Source organism: Strigops habroptila, chromosome Z, assembly GCF_004027225.2.
Source record: "Strigops habroptila isolate Jane chromosome Z, bStrHab1.2.pri, whole genome shotgun sequence".
Taxonomy (NCBI): Eukaryota; Metazoa; Chordata; class Aves; order Psittaciformes; family Psittacidae; genus Strigops; species Strigops habroptila.
The window spans coordinates 100,468,558-100,485,139 of NC_044302.2; the positions used below are offsets into that span (position 1 = coordinate 100,468,558).

The window sequence follows — 16,582 nt, forward strand, 5'->3', positions numbered from 1 at the left end:
ATGGGCAAAACAGTTTCCAAAGGGAGGTGACAGGAGATGAAAACAGAATTTGTTCAGTGCTGTATTTCGTTGTCAACATGACTGCTCTGAGTTCACAGGGTGTTGGGACTGGCATCTTCTGAACCATGACATGAGAAAATCCACAGGAAGGCAAGAAAAGAGGCTTAGCTTTGATGCTGGTAGAGGGCTATCTGCTCTGCGAACACACAGCCTGGTCAGTTTAACCTGTACTGAACATTGCCCCTGCCCCAGCTTAGTCAGGCAACGTTAGCATGAGATATGAGAGAGGATCTCAGTAGCTTTGACAGTCTGTGACCCTGTGGTCCCCTGTCCAAGGTAGAGGTAAGGCTCTGGGAACTTGTTGCAGGGGCCACATCTGCCTGTGCATAGCTAATATTCTTTTTGATAATTAAATATTATGAGTGCTGTCACTTTTCCTGCTGATTTCCACAGGGAAAGGTTCAAGGCCAAAGAATCCCAGACTGGTTTGGGTTGAAGGGACCTTAAAGCTCATGCGGTTCCAACCCACTGCCATGGGCAGGGACACCTTCCGCTAGAGCAGGTTGCTCCAAGCCCCTGTGTCCAACCTGGCCTTGAACACTGCCAGGGATGGGGCAGCCACAGCTTCTCTGGGAAAAGTCTGTGCCAGCGCCTCAGCACCCTCACAGGGAAGAATTTCTTCCTCAGAGCTCATCTCAATCTCCCCTCTGGCAGGTTAAAGCCATTCCCCTTGTCCTGTCCCTCCATCCCTTCTCCAAAGCCCCTCTCCGGGTTTCCTACAGCCCCTTTAGGCACTGGAGCTGCTCTAAGGTGTCCCCTTCAGGAGCCTTCACTTCTCCAGGCTGCCCCAGCCCAGCTCTCTCAGCCTGGCTCCAGAGCAGAGCTGCTCCAGCCCTCGCAGCAGCTCCGGGGCCTCCTCTGGCCTCGCTCCAACATCTCCACGTCCCTCTTGTGCTGTTGCCCCAGAGCTGGACCAGGACTGCAGGGGGGGTCTCCCCAGAGCGCAGCAGAGGGGCAGGATCCCCTCCCTGACCTGCTGCTCATGCTCTGGGGGTGCAGCCCAGCACACGGGGGGGTTCTGGGCTCAAGTGCACACTCATGGGTAATGGGGAGCTTCTCCTCACCCAACACCCCAAGTCCTTCTCCTCAGTGCAAAGAAACACAGCCAAGGGTACGTGGCTTTTGTTTAGTGTGCTGCTTCATTTCTGCATCTTGGGATTACTGATAACACTAACACAGGATTCCAAGTTATAGCTGTGGCAAAGGTTGAGTCTTTTCTACAGGTCGGGTGCAAGAGGACAGCAGCTTTGCTCACAATGATTAGATGCTTTCAGATGGACAATTGTGTCCTGAGGTGTCAAAATCTGTGGCCGCCCCAAGCAAAGGGACTGGAGGGCCGCATATACAAGAGTATTTGGTCTGTCACAATTGAACAGTAAGGTGTTGCTATTGCTGCATCTAATAGAAATCTCTTCCATCCCTGATTTATAAAAGTTGCAGGCACTTCCATACAACATTTCTGGCGTTTAAATTTCAAGGTCATAAATTATTTTCTTATAATTTAATATTACCTATAAAATATCTGTATTTTAATGTATTAGTGTAGCATTAGCTGTAATACTTTGAGACCTGCTGTTGATTGAGAGCCTAGCAAAGCTTTCCAGCTCTTGCTTCCTTTCGCTTTTGTGACTAATCTGTTGACATCAGTGCTGTTTGTCTGATTGTTCATGCACTTCAAATCAGACATGTCCCTGAAAGCCTTTTGGCAATCTGTGAGTAACTTCTGTGACCTGTTAATTGCATAAAAATGGCTTCTAACTTTTTTGCAAGCAGAGGGGTTATTTGATGGAGTGTGAGGGTCAACAGAAAGGATTAGGGTCTTCCAGAGGTTGCATCACCTGATTCTAAAAGAGGTGTCTAAGAGTGATACCTTGAAACTGTGTTGTTTCACGCCACTGACTGTAATGAAGAACCTCAGATGATTAGGTCAGGTGGAGACATCTGCATTTTACATGCCAAAAATGTGATGCAAAAGAACATGGCTGTGATTGCGCCACTGCGTGAGGAATCCAGCTTTTGCTGTCGGCACTGCCGCTTATCTCCCAGGGCTGTTTAGGATGACGGGTTAGTGAGGCTGGAGTTTCTCCAGTACCTTCTCTGGAGAGCAGCAGCATTTCCTGAGGCTAAAGATACAGTGAACAGGATTTGCTTTGAACTCTAAAAAACTCAGAAATGAAAATCCATGGAGGGGATGCATGGGTTCCTGAAGGGAAATCGGTGCTTGCAGGGAGAGGTGCCTGTGGTGGGTAGGACTAGCTAGGGCCACAGGAGTCTGTCTGTTGGAGAGGGTTGGTCTGTCTCAGAAGGCTTTGCCCCCTGGAGAGCTGAGTACAGAAAGGGCACCTGGAACACAGAAAATACACTGAACTGGTTACTGAAAGCTGCTGTAAAATGAGTGTGGTTTCCAAAATCATTAAAAATGAAGCAAATTCACTCTTCAGCCTAACTGTTACAGGCAGCTTCCCCATGTAAGCATGAGGATTTCTCAAAGGGTGTGCTCTGATTTCAGTAAAACATGGGGGCATGACACAGTGTTGGGCACAAGTAGACTTCAAGATAACCTTCAGGAAAATGCAGAGAGAGAAGCTGGTTTTTTGCAGAAGCACGAATTGCTGAATTTTTGTAGTGTGTGCTGGCACAAGGTACTCTGGACTTTGCCCTCACTCTCTTTAGGGAAAACAAATCTTTCCAGGAGACTTCAAAACTGCTTTAGGAGAAGAAACATCTTGGCAATCCATCAGAGAACATAATGCACCAGACGCACCTGAACATCTGATGGTAAGTCACTGAGAATTTCACAGCCGCATTTTACTTTGAAAGAAGGTCGCATTCATAAATTTATAAGGCTGAGCTGACTCCCACATGGCTTGATGTCCAGAAAAGTCCACAGCTCATCCAGCTGGGACAGAACCAATACCCACTTGTGTGAGCACAGAAAAGTTGGCAGTTTTTGTTTATGATCATCAAGCAAAATGTCTGTTACACCTTGATGTAATTTCCAGAAAGAAAACTTTTTCTAAGAAAATCTCCATCTGGAATTACAATGAGGATCAGGGAAAATGGAGTTCTGACCTTGAGAAGAGCAGAATGTGGGTGAACTTTATTGAGACATCTCTCACTGCTTATGCATGATAACTTTGAGAGGATCTCAGCTGCTGAAGTCCAGGATCATCAGAGGAGAAATGACTGGCATCTTTAGAAGTTTGGATATTGCAGCAGACAAACCATTTAATCCTATTTGTTACAGCAGATTTACTGTCCTTTGTTCAAGTTATAAAGTTGTTGTTGGGGGACAGGGGAAGAACTCATTCGTTTTGATGAAATAAGGGCAATAACAGGAAGGTCCAAAATACAGCTGCATCTCTATAACATGGCAAGTGAGCTCCAGAACTGTGGCTGGTATCCACATATCGTGATACCCTGCCATTCCTGGTAGTGCAGCGGTCGCAAAGCCTGTGTGATAGATCAGCCATCACCCCTTGCTAGGTGAGGTTGCCTGTAAAGTCATTGGGCTGAGGTGCATGTGATATATGAAGAGCTCTCTGGACCAGCATGGGTGTATGACACAGGCAAGCTGTCACCTTCTCCAGCGGTAAGAACAGAGATGGTACCATGCTCTGCTGCAGGGAATTTAAAAGCGGATGGCGACCTTTACCTGTGATGATCATAGAATCACAGAATCAACCAGGTTGGAAAAGACCTTCAAGAGCAGCAAGTCCAACAGTTAACCCAGCACTGCCAAGGCACCACTAAACCATGTCACTGACAGTGACATGTCACAGGGCACTAACCACCACTGCCCTGGGCAGCCTGTTCCAGTGCCTGAGCACCCTCTGGGGACGGAATTGTTCCTCATCTCCATCTAAACCTCCCCTGGTGCAGCTTGAGGCCGTTTCTTCTTGTCCCATCCCTTGTTCCTTGGGAGCAGAGACCAGCCCCCTTCTGGCTCCATCCTCCTGTCAGACAGTTGTAGAGAGCAATAAAGTCCCCCCTGAGCCTTCTTTTCTCCAGACTAAACCCCCCCAGGTCCCTCAGCCGTTCCTCATCACACTTGTGCTCCAGGCCCTGCACCAGCTCTGGTGCCCTTCTCTGGCCCTGCTCCAGCACCTCAATGTCTCTCTCGCAGTGAGGGGCCCAGAACTGAACACAGGATTCGAGGTGCGGCCTCCCCAGTGCCCAGCACAGGGAGACAATCACTGCCCTGGTGCTGCTGCCACACTCTTGCTGATACAGGCCAGGATGCTGTTGGCCGCCTTGGCTGCCTGGGCACAAGCTGCTCATGTTCAGCTCCGTCAGCCAGCACCTCCAGGTCCTTTAGTGCTGGGCAGCTTTCCAGCCACTCCTCCCCCAGGCTGTAGCATTGCATGATGTGATGGTTTATTATTTAAGATGGAATTATTTCAGCCTAAGTGTTGTAAGGGCACTTACTTAGAAGCTCCTCAGTGCAGCATAGGAGAATGTGAACCAATGCAAGGGCTGTGCAGAAAAGAGACAACATTTAGATTTATCAGCTTGACTCACAAGTGGCAAAACAGGAAGGGTGATTAAACTCTAATCACAGGAAAACAAGAACTTAACATACAGCATTAGAGCTAGATTTCTCTAGGCTGCAAATCCAATACTCTACTTCAGAGAAGGGTGAAGCCACAGATACACTGCTTCCTTCAAAATATGTGCCGAGGCAATTGAAGTAGTTGCTTGCATTGCCAAAGTAAAAAGTATTCTCTTTTTTTTTTTTTTGTGTGTGTGTCTGTGTGTGTGAAAATTAAAGACTCTTAACTTTATCCCACCTGCCTAATAATCTCATTAATTGTAAGCCACCTAGTTATTTTAAGGTTCTTTCTAAGAGGGACTAGAAGTACAGCTCTGTGTTGCTGTACTTCTGGATTCACATCAGCATGGCTGTTATTGTGGCTGCTTAATGCTTATGTTAAGAAAACCACAAGCTAAACAAAAACAACAAAGAAATTAAGTTAATTATAACAAAAATATAAACTCTGTATGATGCATTAGAGCGTACTTCATAATGGAGCGATGCCACAGGCATGGAAGAACATACACAGGATGGTTTTTGATCCCTGCTGTAGGTGGTAGGAGAAGGTATGCTTGGCAGCAGGTGGACAGAGTACATTTGCCCTGGTAGGAAGAGGGTTACCGTGCTGACACTGGAATGAAGTCCTGAGACTGACAACAGCCTGCATCAGGGAGAGCAGCATAATGATGGGCGCTGGTGGCAAGAAAAACAGGTAAGAAAGGAGAAAACTTCACTGCAGCTTGCAGTTTGACTTGCACCAATTTTCTAATTATGTTTAAAAGGCACTTAAGTAAGTGTGATGAAATTATGTGTTCTGATCGGCTGCATAGTTGGGTGAATTCATAAAGGTGTATAAAATATTCCTTGTAACAAATGAAAGGGGAGTGGTAATTCTGGAGAACAAAATTACATGAGAAGGAGGTAATTGCACATAATCTTACAGTGGATAATAGTACCTTAAACATGGTTATTCGGATGTAAAAGTCAGTAGAAGAAATGTTCAAGTTTTTGAACAGGTCTCTTGAGATAGAAGGAACCAGATCTAAGAAAAAAGTGGTAATGTGTTACAGAGTAAACTCTGCAAACTTCTGTCTTGAGTAGTCTATTGAGCACTGCACATCCTGGGGAGTGAGAGAAGGAAAAGCCTACTTGTTCCTCCTGGGTGAGATGTACAGAGGAAATCACGTATGATGGAGAGCATCATCACAGAGGGGAGATTCTGAGGCCCTGGGTCAGATTCCACAGGGCTGATCAGAGTCCGGGCTGTACCAGTTGAGTGGTGGATTGGTGATTTTAGTATTCTGGACTGGAATGGAAATCTCCTCCAGCCTAGTGAGTGCTTTTAACCCTTCACCTTCAGGGTCACACTTGCTCTTAGAAGTTCTCAGTCCATGAATCTCCAGTGGTTTTTTGGCACAGTGGAAGGGATGGGTTTTGGCTGAGGAAGGCAGCAGGTTTTACCAGAGAAAATATATGTGCAAAAAAAAGCTTGTTGGCAATAAGCCTGAAAGTAAACCCAGGGCTGGTTTTTAATTTCCATTGCCGGATCTCCTGCGGCTTTTAGGATCTGGATCTCACTTGAAGACCCTTCCCAGGGCTTGGCTCTGGGGCTGTAGGTAAAACAGCAAGAATCTTCCATAGCTAAGGGAAGAGGGCACCTGAGCAACTCGAGCAGTTGCCACCCATCTTGCTACAACAGGATGCAGTGACTGACCAGGCAGTTTTTTGTCCCAAGACCCAGATTTGGCTTTAGACGTCTCTGTGTCCCCTTACTTCCTGAAAGACCAGCAATGCTTGCTTCCACTGATGTGGAGACCAGTTGTTTTAAGGCACGCACCAGCCTTTTATCCCTGAGGAGCTGCAGAATGAAAGCAAAAAATGAGTTGACTGGTGAAAACCTGGCTCACCCATTTGTGAAGCTCATAAACCCCCAGTGCACAGCGCAGCACAACTGGCAGTCTGTTCCTGAAGAAGCTCAAGGCAAAAATCAGAGAGATCGCATGTCAGAAGAAAGCACAGAGCTTGCCTATTTTCTGCTTGATTCACATCAGTTCTGTTTGTCCTCCACTAAGTTGGAAAAAAGCACTCAATGGCCATATAACTCTGCCAGACAGCTTGAGAGAGAATGGCTGCTTCTAATACTCTGTCTTTACTTGTTGTTTACTTTCAGATGCAGTTCAGCAAAACTTATAATGTTTTCACTACTAGAATACATGTGAAAAGTTAAATAGAAAACTGAGATACGGAACATGCAAACTGCAATGCAAATACTCTCAGTGACACCTTGAAGCAGCTGAGCTGCTGTGGCATGGTTGTACCAACAGTCCTGTTCACTCCTCAGCCTTAGGCTGAGCAAATTTTACACGTCTTTCATAAATTAGAAAATTTCCTTGCTTCCTTGATCATGTTTTCCTTTGCAAGCTTCCTATAGCACATAAAGCCATGCGCTGGGTGATTCCAGTCCAGCTTGTGGTGTTCTTGGTCACCACACCTCCTGAAGATGTTCCCTGTGCTTTGAAGTCAGTTGTGCTGTTTCATAAGGAAAGGTCTGCTCCCCAAAGGACTGGTAGAACCTCAAAGAGAAACTCCCATCCCAATGCAGCTACAAGTCGTAAGATCAGCACTGTATGTTACTCTGCGTGTTCAAATCGAAAGGGTCTTGGTCGCATACTGGCAGAAGTCTTGGTTCAGTTTAAAACAGAAGCCTGCCTTTGCTCAGCTTGCTATTTCCGTGGAGCCAAGTCTGTATTTGGAGTTTAGGCTTCTTTGTATTTGTAAAATTAGGCTTTGCAGGGTGAAATGTGTTTCTGCAGACACTCAAGGAAAGGCTGATTTTGGAAGGGCAGGTTTTAGAAGCTGGTTGTGAAGAGCCACTTGAAGCTCATGCTGAGAACCATGTTGTTATGTAGTGCTGTAGAATTACGGAATCACATGTTGGAGTGTGCCGGGAAAGCCGAAGGGAGAAAAAAGAAAACCCATCCCCAGCTACAAATGCCTGCAACAGATAGATAGTCCTTTCCCATTCAATACAGCCTGCTCTCTTTTAACCTTAATGATAATGGACCAGATGCAACTCATCGTGCATAGAGTCATAGAATCAACTAGTTTGGAGAAGACCATTAAGATCATCAAGTTCAACTGTTCCCCAGCACTTCCAAGGCCACCACTAACCCATGGCACTGAGGGCCTCGTCTGCACGGTGTATGAACACTTCCAGGGACGGTGATTCCACCACTGCCCTGGACAGGTCAATACCTGACCACCCTTTCAGTGAAGAAATTGTTCCTAAGCTCCATCTAAACCTCCCTGGTGCAGCTTGAGGCCATTTCCTCTTGTCTGATCCCTTATTCCCTGGAAGAAGAGACCAGCCCCCTCCTGGCTCTATCCTCTTTTCAGGTAGCTGCAGAGAGCGATAAGGTGCAGTTATCTCATGTTGCAGAGCACTGAATGAGAAGAGAAAATGGAGGGATCTGTGCAGAGAAAATACCTTTCTGCATCTGTGGGAGTCCAGAGCATGGAGGTCTCAGACCACCAGTAACAAAATTGTCATTGCCAGAGCAGCACTGACCACTCAGACTATAATTCTGGGACACGTGCATAAGTAGTGATGGTGCCACTGAAAACAGAGATTAGGCAGGTCACAGATCAAGTCAGGAAAGAAAAAAGACCAAAATATGAGCAAAACCAGAGAACATCAGAGCCAAGACAAACAGCAACAGGTGCCAGAAATACAGCCTTGGCAGAAGGGGCTGTCTTACAAAGCCAGAGCAGAGGATTTGGTGTGTGAAAGCTCCTAGGGTTGGCAGCGGGAGCGCTCTCAAAAGCAGGGAATGGTGGAGCAAGGTCAGGCTGTTGGCTGGATTAGGGTGGCAGAGGTCTTCCCCAGGACCCTCAATTCCTGCGTCATTTCTAGAGATAACCCCGAGAGTGCAGGCGTCTGTAGGCAGGTAACGAAGGCATTTCCAGAAGACTTGTGCCTGGCCAGCGAAAATAAACTCAAGCCAATTAGTCATCTGAGCTCCTCAGCTTTCATTTCCTATCCGATGTGTGCTTTTTCCAGCAGCCAAGAAGCTACTGAAATGCATGTGGCAGCTCAGATGTTGTGCTTGCAGGAAAAGCGGGTGGAGAATGGCCAAGTAAGATGTACAAGGTTGGGGTTTCCCAGCTGCTGGCAATGCTTTTGCTGCTGTGGAGACCACAGTTTGACCTGAGGCATGACACGCTCTAATTAAGACAAAGCAACGGTTGCAGGCTGAGCATATTGGTTTGATGGTTATTTTAAGTTATTCTTGCATAAAGCAATGCTGAATTGGAAAGTCAGGATCACAGAAGGAAAACGTCTGAGCTGCAGAAGTCTGCCTGGGATTTGAATCCTGTTTCCGCTGAGGTGCACTTTATGTAAGTGCTGGAGCTGCTGATGCTCACTCATTCCAAATTCACACTCAAGAGAAGACCCAGCCAGTGCCACCACCATGCAGGAGAAGCCCGCCTGGCCTTGTCCCTTCATGGTGAGTACCCTCCATCCCACCTTCATCCCCAAGCTCGTCCAGTGATGCTGCAGCCCGCTGACAGCCAGTGATGGGGGCTGTGTGGGGGCTTGGTACCCAACTCCAAGTGTTCATCACTGCAACAGGTTATCATGCAACAGCCCGAGAGCTCCTCAGCCGCAGTTTGCACTCTTAGGTCCAGCTCACTCCCTGCCTGATTGCAACTGGAAGTCCTCAACCTTTTCTTCTTAACATTTCACCCAAAGTTATGGGGTTTTTTTTTTCTTCCATTATGTGTATTTCAGGCTGTGTTTGGGCTGCTGTTCAGCCATCCCTAAGGTTTAATATGGCCCTTTTAGCTACTTGGGACACTGATCCTGAGCCTGGATGTTTCTTGCTTTGGAAGTGCTAGTGCTGATCCTCAGCTGCAGGATCTTCCCAGTGCTCTGCTGACCTCAGGGCTAACTTGTATGGTGTGAGCCTTCATTCTCTTGGTTTGGTTTTCTGATTCTCTCCTCCTTTGATAATGTTTTTTTTCCTTGAACACAGAGTTAGATGTTTGGGAGAGTCCATCTTCCTCTTACAGATAAAATCTCAGTCCTAGGAGAATTGTCCGCGTGCGATTCTTTAGCCTTAGCATTTTCACAGGCCTGTGGAACAGCTGTAATAAACCCAGCTGTGGTGGCTTGAGGTATTTGGAGGAAACTGTGAACATCCCGTGGGAGAGAGGAAGGAGATGGGTTGCGTGGTGGGAGAAGAAGAGGCGCTGCAGCAGTGTGGAGTGGGAATGTGGAAGGAGAACAAGGAAAGCCAGGCTGAGAGAGCTGGGCTGGGGCAGCCTGGACAAGAGAAGGCTCCTTAAGGGGAGACCTTAGAGCAGCTCCAGTGCCTAAAGGGGCTCCAAGAAACCTGGAGAGGGGCTTTGGGCAAGGACCTATAGGGACAGGACAAGGGGAATGGCTTTAACCTGCCAGAGGGGAGATTGAGATGAGCTCTGAGGCAGAAGCTCTTCCCTGTGAGGGTGCTGAGGTGCTGGCACAGACTTTTCCCAGAGAAGCTGTGGCTGCCCCATCCCTGGCAGTGTTGAAGGCCAGGTTGGACACAGGGGCTTGGAGCAACCTGCTCTAGTGGAAGGTGTCCCTGCCCGTGGCAGGGGGTTGGAGCTGGATGAGTTCTAAGGTTCCTTCCAACCCAAACCGTTCTGTGGCCCCATGGAGGCAGCAGAATGGCCGGGCCCCACCGGGGAGGTCAGCGGAGATGGGCAGCGCCTCAGCCGAGCCCGCCGGGCCCAGTTCTCTGCCCCGCTTTCCCTCAGGCAGTGCGGGCGCGGCGCTTCCTCCAGCGGCCCCCAGAGGGCGCCCCCGCTCCCCGGCGGGGCGCTGCGGCGGCGGCGGCGGGGAGCGGGGCCCGACCTGGCTCGGCTCCCTCCTCACTGCCCGGCTCCCCCTCAGTGCTCCCCCCTCACTGCCCGGCACCCCCCAGTGCCCGGTTCCCCCCTCAGTGCCCGGCTCCCCCTCACTTCTCCCCCCTCAGTGCCCGGCTCCCCCCTCGCTGCTCTCCCATTTCTGCCCGGCCCAGCCCGGCCCCCGCCCCACGGCCGCCGCGGCTGCACGTCCCGGCTCGGAGGCTGCGGGCGGCAGCGCCCGGACCCCGTGAGGCAGACGCCGCAGCGCGCCCTGCCCTTCCCTTCGCTTCGCTCCTCCGGCGAGGAGCAGAGCCGCCCGCTCCGCTCTGCCCGGGCACCGCCGCTTTCACCCTCCACATCCCCCTCATTTTTATTATTCTATCATTCTTTGTACTCGGACATGGAGCCGCCGCGGCTTTTATGACGGCTTTTTGGGCAGGATTCTCCCGTGTGTGTTGTTGGTTGTTTTTTTTCCCTTCCAGCGGTGGGAGGACCCTTCCCCGTCTCCTTAAGTTAGTTCCCTGCGCGCTCGGCAGCCTCGGAGCCTCCTGGTGCTGAACGCAACTTTTCCTCCTCCCTCCGCACCCGCTCCCCCTCCGCTGCGCGCTGTCAGCGGGGACCGGCGAGGGAGGCGAGCCCCGGCGAGGAGGAGGAGAAGAGGAGGAGGCAGGAGGGGCTGTGTGTGCATGTGTGTCTGCTGCTGGAGACCGGGACCCGGCGCTGGAGGTGTCCGCTGAAATATGGAGCATAGTCTTGGATGTGTTTGGGTACCAAAGCTGGTTTTTCTCCTCTTGGTGTTCTCGCTGGCGAGCCTGCATCCTCGAGTCGAGGGTAAGTCATCTCTGCCTCGTTTCCCTCCGCTCTCCGGGGCGAGGGTGTTTTTTCTCCGCAACCTGCCCGTTCCTCTTGTGCTAACGGACTTTTCTCACCCTCTGCAAGTGAGATTTGGGTTTTTTTTCGGGGGGTTTTCTTGTTGTTGCTGCTGCTCGGTTTTTGTTGTGAGCTTTTGCATCACCTCCCACAGATGGGAAGGGGGAACCGGGGTTAGAAGCGCTTTGCGCAGCCTTGGAGAGAAAGGACAACACTGGAAAGAAGGAAATGCATGGAAAATAAATGAGAAATGTGGCAGGAGGTGGCATAATAGGTGTGCAAGTGTGTGTGCCGTGGCGGTGATAAGGTTAGTTCCCATCCTATTCTGCACTTGATCCGTCTCGCAACTGGGTATATTCGCCTGTAGCTTTTTGGGTCTGTGTGCTGAAACCAAGGGAAGGGGCTGCCTTTACTGAGGAAAGGAATAAGAGCAGCAGATGAGTTAGCAAGGCAGAGATCACAGTTACCCGCAAAGCATCTTCCAACTCTATCAAGCTGCAATTCTTCGGGGCTGCACCTCTTTTGCCGCACTTGGCAGGCACATTTTCTCATTAAAAATGGCAAAGCTGGTTGTGTGTGGAACCGGGGTAGGGGAGGAACTGACACAGCGATGCTCCGGGGCTATTTGTGCGGGAGATACAGAAGGGCTCGGCGGTACACAGACCTCTTGTTGAGAAAGAAAGAAAAGGGGAATGGGAGCGTGAGCCAAGAAGTGTTAGGAACTAAGAAAGTGCAGCTTTGATTTGCAGGAGGCTCGGGGTGTGTGAGTACGTGGTGGAGGGAGATGCATGCAAGGAAATACCAGTGCTCATTTAATTCTCTCCAAAAGAAACCAAGGAACACTTTGGTAGGAGAAACCTTGGGAAGGGGGGAGATTGGAAAATGCACAAGTCTGTGCACACTGCTCTCGCAACAGCGACGGAGGAACAATGGGAACCAACTCCCCACACTACGCACACCAGCACTAGAGCAGATTTTTGCGATGGGGGAAAGTGCTGCATGCGAAGTGCTTCGCTAAAAGATCCTCGGTGAAGCTCAGGTTATCAGCTGTATGCAAATGGCAATTGCCCATGGAGGTGGTGCTTCCTTTACACAACCCGGGGTGGTGGTGGTGGTGTTTATCTTTTGATTGTCCTGGTTTTGGGGAGTTAGCAAGTAAACTGGAAGATGCTTCTCCAGCAAACCCCAAAGGAGGGTTATTTTGAGTGTGTGTGTCCCCAGCATTGTCCTCTGCAGTTACTTGTGTGGAAGGTGGGACCTGGGCAGTGGGAGCAGGATGATGAATAGGTGTCTCTCTTGCCTTTGCAGCTTAAAGGCTGGGAGATGGGAGACATGGCAGTGATCCTCCTTCATGAAAGATGATTGACTTGCAGGCTCCTTTGCAGCCAAAGGAGGGACGGAGCCAGAGGCTCTGTGTGCGGGTGCCTGAGGAGCTGAGGAGGCCATGTGCTGTGTCAGGGGCCAGACGCGCTGCAAACCCATTGCTCCCACGGCATGGTGTGGGTGTTGTTTTGTGGTCCACAGGTGAAACAGCCTGTTTTCCAGTTACACATTTTGGTTGTGTGTTTCACACGCCACCTATGATACACAGTGTTCATCGCACTGGTTTTGAAGGTGGCATCTCTGCGCTGCACCCAATCCCTTGCGCTGCACTTCACAGGCTGCAAGTGGGCAAAGTTTTCCCATCACCGCAGCCCCGGGGGCTGTCATGAGTTTGTGCTTTCCTGAGCATCCCTGTCACCATCCCAAGTCAGCCAACAGAACTGAGTAAAGCAGATTTTTGGGGCAAGGCTGTAGACTCCGCTTGTTCTTTGTGGTGTTTCCAATGCCATGCAGGAGGTGTGGGCAGGACCTGCGGGCAGGAGGTGCGGGCAGCACTGTGCTGGCAAGGTCCCCACACAGCAGGGCATGGGCAGGCAGCGAGCATTGATAACAAAGGGCTCCCGGAGATGCTGCACAATGGGGCTGGCGCCTCTCCTGCTCCCTGCCCAAATCCCGGAGCCGCTCTGGGCATGCTGGGGTGTGTTCAAAACTTTGGTACCAAAGGGCAGTGGCGCGTCCGTGCGCAGGCAGGGACACGCTGCTTCTGGCCGGAGACAAGTCTTGTCCCTGGTGTTTGCCATTGTATGTGAAGGGCAAAGTGTTTTGGGAGGGATGAGACAAAAAGTAGAGCACATCGTTGGACTTTTCCTCGTTAAAAACATGTATATGTAGATGAAGAAAAGCAGTGTTTACCATTTTGGAAACAAACCATGGAAAACATGTTTCTGATCAAGGCAGATGCAAATTGTGTCATGTTTGATTATTATGGTGCTGTATGGTTTGTTCTGTGTCTGTCTTAAAGTAACCACAAAATATCTTCTTTTTTTTTTATTTTTTTATTTTTTTATTTTAACCTGTAGGTGGTGATTTAACTCAATCTTCAAAGCTTTTTTTTTTTTTTTTTTTTTTCTGAATGGTTTCTGTGTTGGGTGTCTTTGACTCCCACTACCTCCTGGTGAGAAATTCAGTGTTAGTGCAGCACGTCAGAGCCCAGCGATGGCTGGGTATGATGGCAATCACTTCTGTGAGTGGTGCAGTATAAATCACCAGTGACCTGTCACAGCATCCATTTCCCATGCGCTGCAGTTGCCCTCTGTGTTACAAGGCCCGTGAGCCACCCCACGTGTTAACAGGAGTGGGGGAACCTCCATGTGTTCATGAGAGTATTTTTAAAAATGGAAATGAGCTCAGGGATGAGCCATTTACATTTAAGTAGTCGTCGTCTTGTATAGTTTATTGAATGTTTTTATATTCAGCTGTTCTTGTTTTATGTCTTTTTGTCCTCACTCCCCCCTTTTCCACGTCCATATGGATACAGGACCAGTGCTGACTTTAAATACACAGTCAGGAATGTTTGTTTACAATGAGATTATGCCAAGTGCAATCATCTCCAGATTTCACACTTGGTTCATTTATCCTTCACTGCTACTCCCTTGTCCTTCCCAATACAAAACTTAGCGTGAACGATCTGTTGCAGGGCACAAGACATGACAGCACCATCAAGATATTCTCCCTGTATTTCTCTGTCTGAACCCTTTTTTGATTGCCTGTTTTACTCTGCGACAGCAAGGTCTTTGGGTCAGGACTGTGAGGGCTTTGCTGTGCAGATTCACAGCAGGATCGTAATATGCAGCGAGGGCTTCCAGGATCAAAATGATTAATAAACAAAAGAAAACCTGTGAGACTGCTCCTGCAGGATGCAGCTTGCAGTCCAGGTGAGTTCGTCACATCATCTGGCCGAGCTCAAGTTCAGAGCTAGTGTGCTGACCTTGCTCTTTGCATTTCCCTGGAGCAACCTGGGTGGAGATGGAGGAACAAGTGCTGCCTTCTCCCAACCCACCCAAGCTTTCCCTGCACTGCCAAGGAAGCAGAGAGCCTTGTTTTGCACCCCTGTCCTGTCTCACGTTTAGACTAGTGATGGACTGGTGCTGGATGTGGGCTGGTATTTCCCAGTAGCTTGTTGTTTAACATCATCCTGCAATAACCCGTGTTCTGCGTCAGCTCAGTTCCTGAAGCATGTGTTGCATGTGATGCCTGGGTTGGCCTCTTCTAACAGGAGACTGCTGTCAATCCAGTGAGATGACAGCTAAAATAACTCTTTCAGTTTCAGCCAGAGTCATTCACCAGATAGTCAGCACATGGATTTTCCACCAGATGTCCTTTAGAGGGCCCATACTGATTTTTTAAATGTTATTTTTATGAAATGAAGTAGTGCCACAAAATCGAGTGTTTCCTATGAGCCTGCTTGCCTGGCACATCCGCAAGGATAAAACTGCAGTGGGCTTGCACCTGCATTGTTGGTGGGAAGGGTTGTTGTAGAGACTTTAGCAAATGTGCTAATGTGAGTAAGCTGTGAGAGAAGCTTTCCTTTTCCTGGTATTTTAACATCCTACCACACTAAAGCTCACCGGTTCTCCTCCATGCGAGCCTAAGACAAGGCTTAGCTGTGCCACTCCACAGGTGTAGGGACACTGGATACAAAGGACGCAACAGGAGCCAACAGATAGGTTCTTGCCTCATGTTTGCTGTTGCAAATCCCTCGATGGATGCGATCTACATGAATTAATTGCTTCGTGTATTGAATGAGGTGGTTGTGAAAGAAGCTAACACTCAAAGAAGGGAACACATTTTCACGTGCCTAATTTTCCCTGCTGCTGAAATACAGCTCTGTAACAGTGTCAGTCAATGCAGCCAATCTCTTTGTTATAATACAAATAGATGGAAATTTCTTAAAACGTTGGCCTTGCCTGAATAAAAAGTATACTGACAAATTCCACCAAGGCTTTCATGATTAATTAACTAAAGGCAAAAAAAAAAATAAAAGAATTCACTTGCTCTGTTAAAATTATCCCTTGGGTAAAACATTGACCTGAATTTTTCTTTTCATTGGAATCCAAAGTAAACACACTGGCCCTGTCCTCATTTCCTTTGCACCTCTCTCACTGTGCCCTCGGCTGGATGGAGATGCTCCTGCCCTGAAGTGAAAGTATCAGCAGTACCCAGATCCTCTGGAAACCATCCACCACCCACCAGCTGCTGTTTGCTCTTCCCCAAGTCCCTCACCACCCTTACTTTGAATTTGCTCAAGAGAATTCCTTCCTCCATGCTGGCCTGACCGTTCATCTGCCAAAAAAAATAGGTACCGCAGTGTTCTTCATCTGAACACGGTTGTCCCACAGGCAGGGCTGAGCTCAGGTGGTTTGCAGGAACTGGCTTCACTACCAGCGTTGATGCCATTTTCTGTCCAGCTCCCTGGTGCATGTTCCTGGTGCTTGCTTTATAGAATTCCTTCTCATGTTTGCTGTGGGGATGGCTTAAAAATTGTTACTGGTTCAGGTCCTTGGGAAATAAATATGCTTCACATGTCCGTTACCTTTCTTCTCCTCCCCATCTCCTTCTATAAACTTCCCAGTCTGTTTGATCACTTCTGCTGTTGAAAAGCCCCCATGCTCTCCTCAGCAAGATAAAGGATGTTCGATGCTTTAGAATCTTTATTTAATACAGGTACCGAGCCTTGGGAAGTTGGTATTTGCCCCATTGGGTCTTCTGACCATGTTGGATGGGACCTTGAGCAACCTGGTCTAGTGGAAGGTGTCCCTGCCTGTGGCAAGGGGTTGGAACTGGATGAGCTTTCAGGCCCCTTCCAACACTAACCATTCCCTGATTCTATGGTTCTGCATATCT

The 16,582-nt window shown here is 48.9% G+C and overlaps 1 protein-coding gene across 1 annotated transcript in view; it reads left to right on the plus strand.

Moving 5' to 3' along the window:
* Positions 1-11,040: 11,040 nt before the first annotated feature.
* DCC (DCC netrin 1 receptor) overlaps positions 11,041-16,582 on the plus strand; it is a 594,156-nt gene continuing 588,614 nt past the window's right edge. Inside the window, exon 1 of the mRNA XM_030470251.2 lies at positions 11,041-11,317. Coding sequence (XP_030326111.1) covers positions 11,227-11,317 — 91 coding nt within the window. The 5' untranslated portion in view covers positions 11,041-11,226. The remainder of the gene's footprint in view (positions 11,318-16,582) is intronic.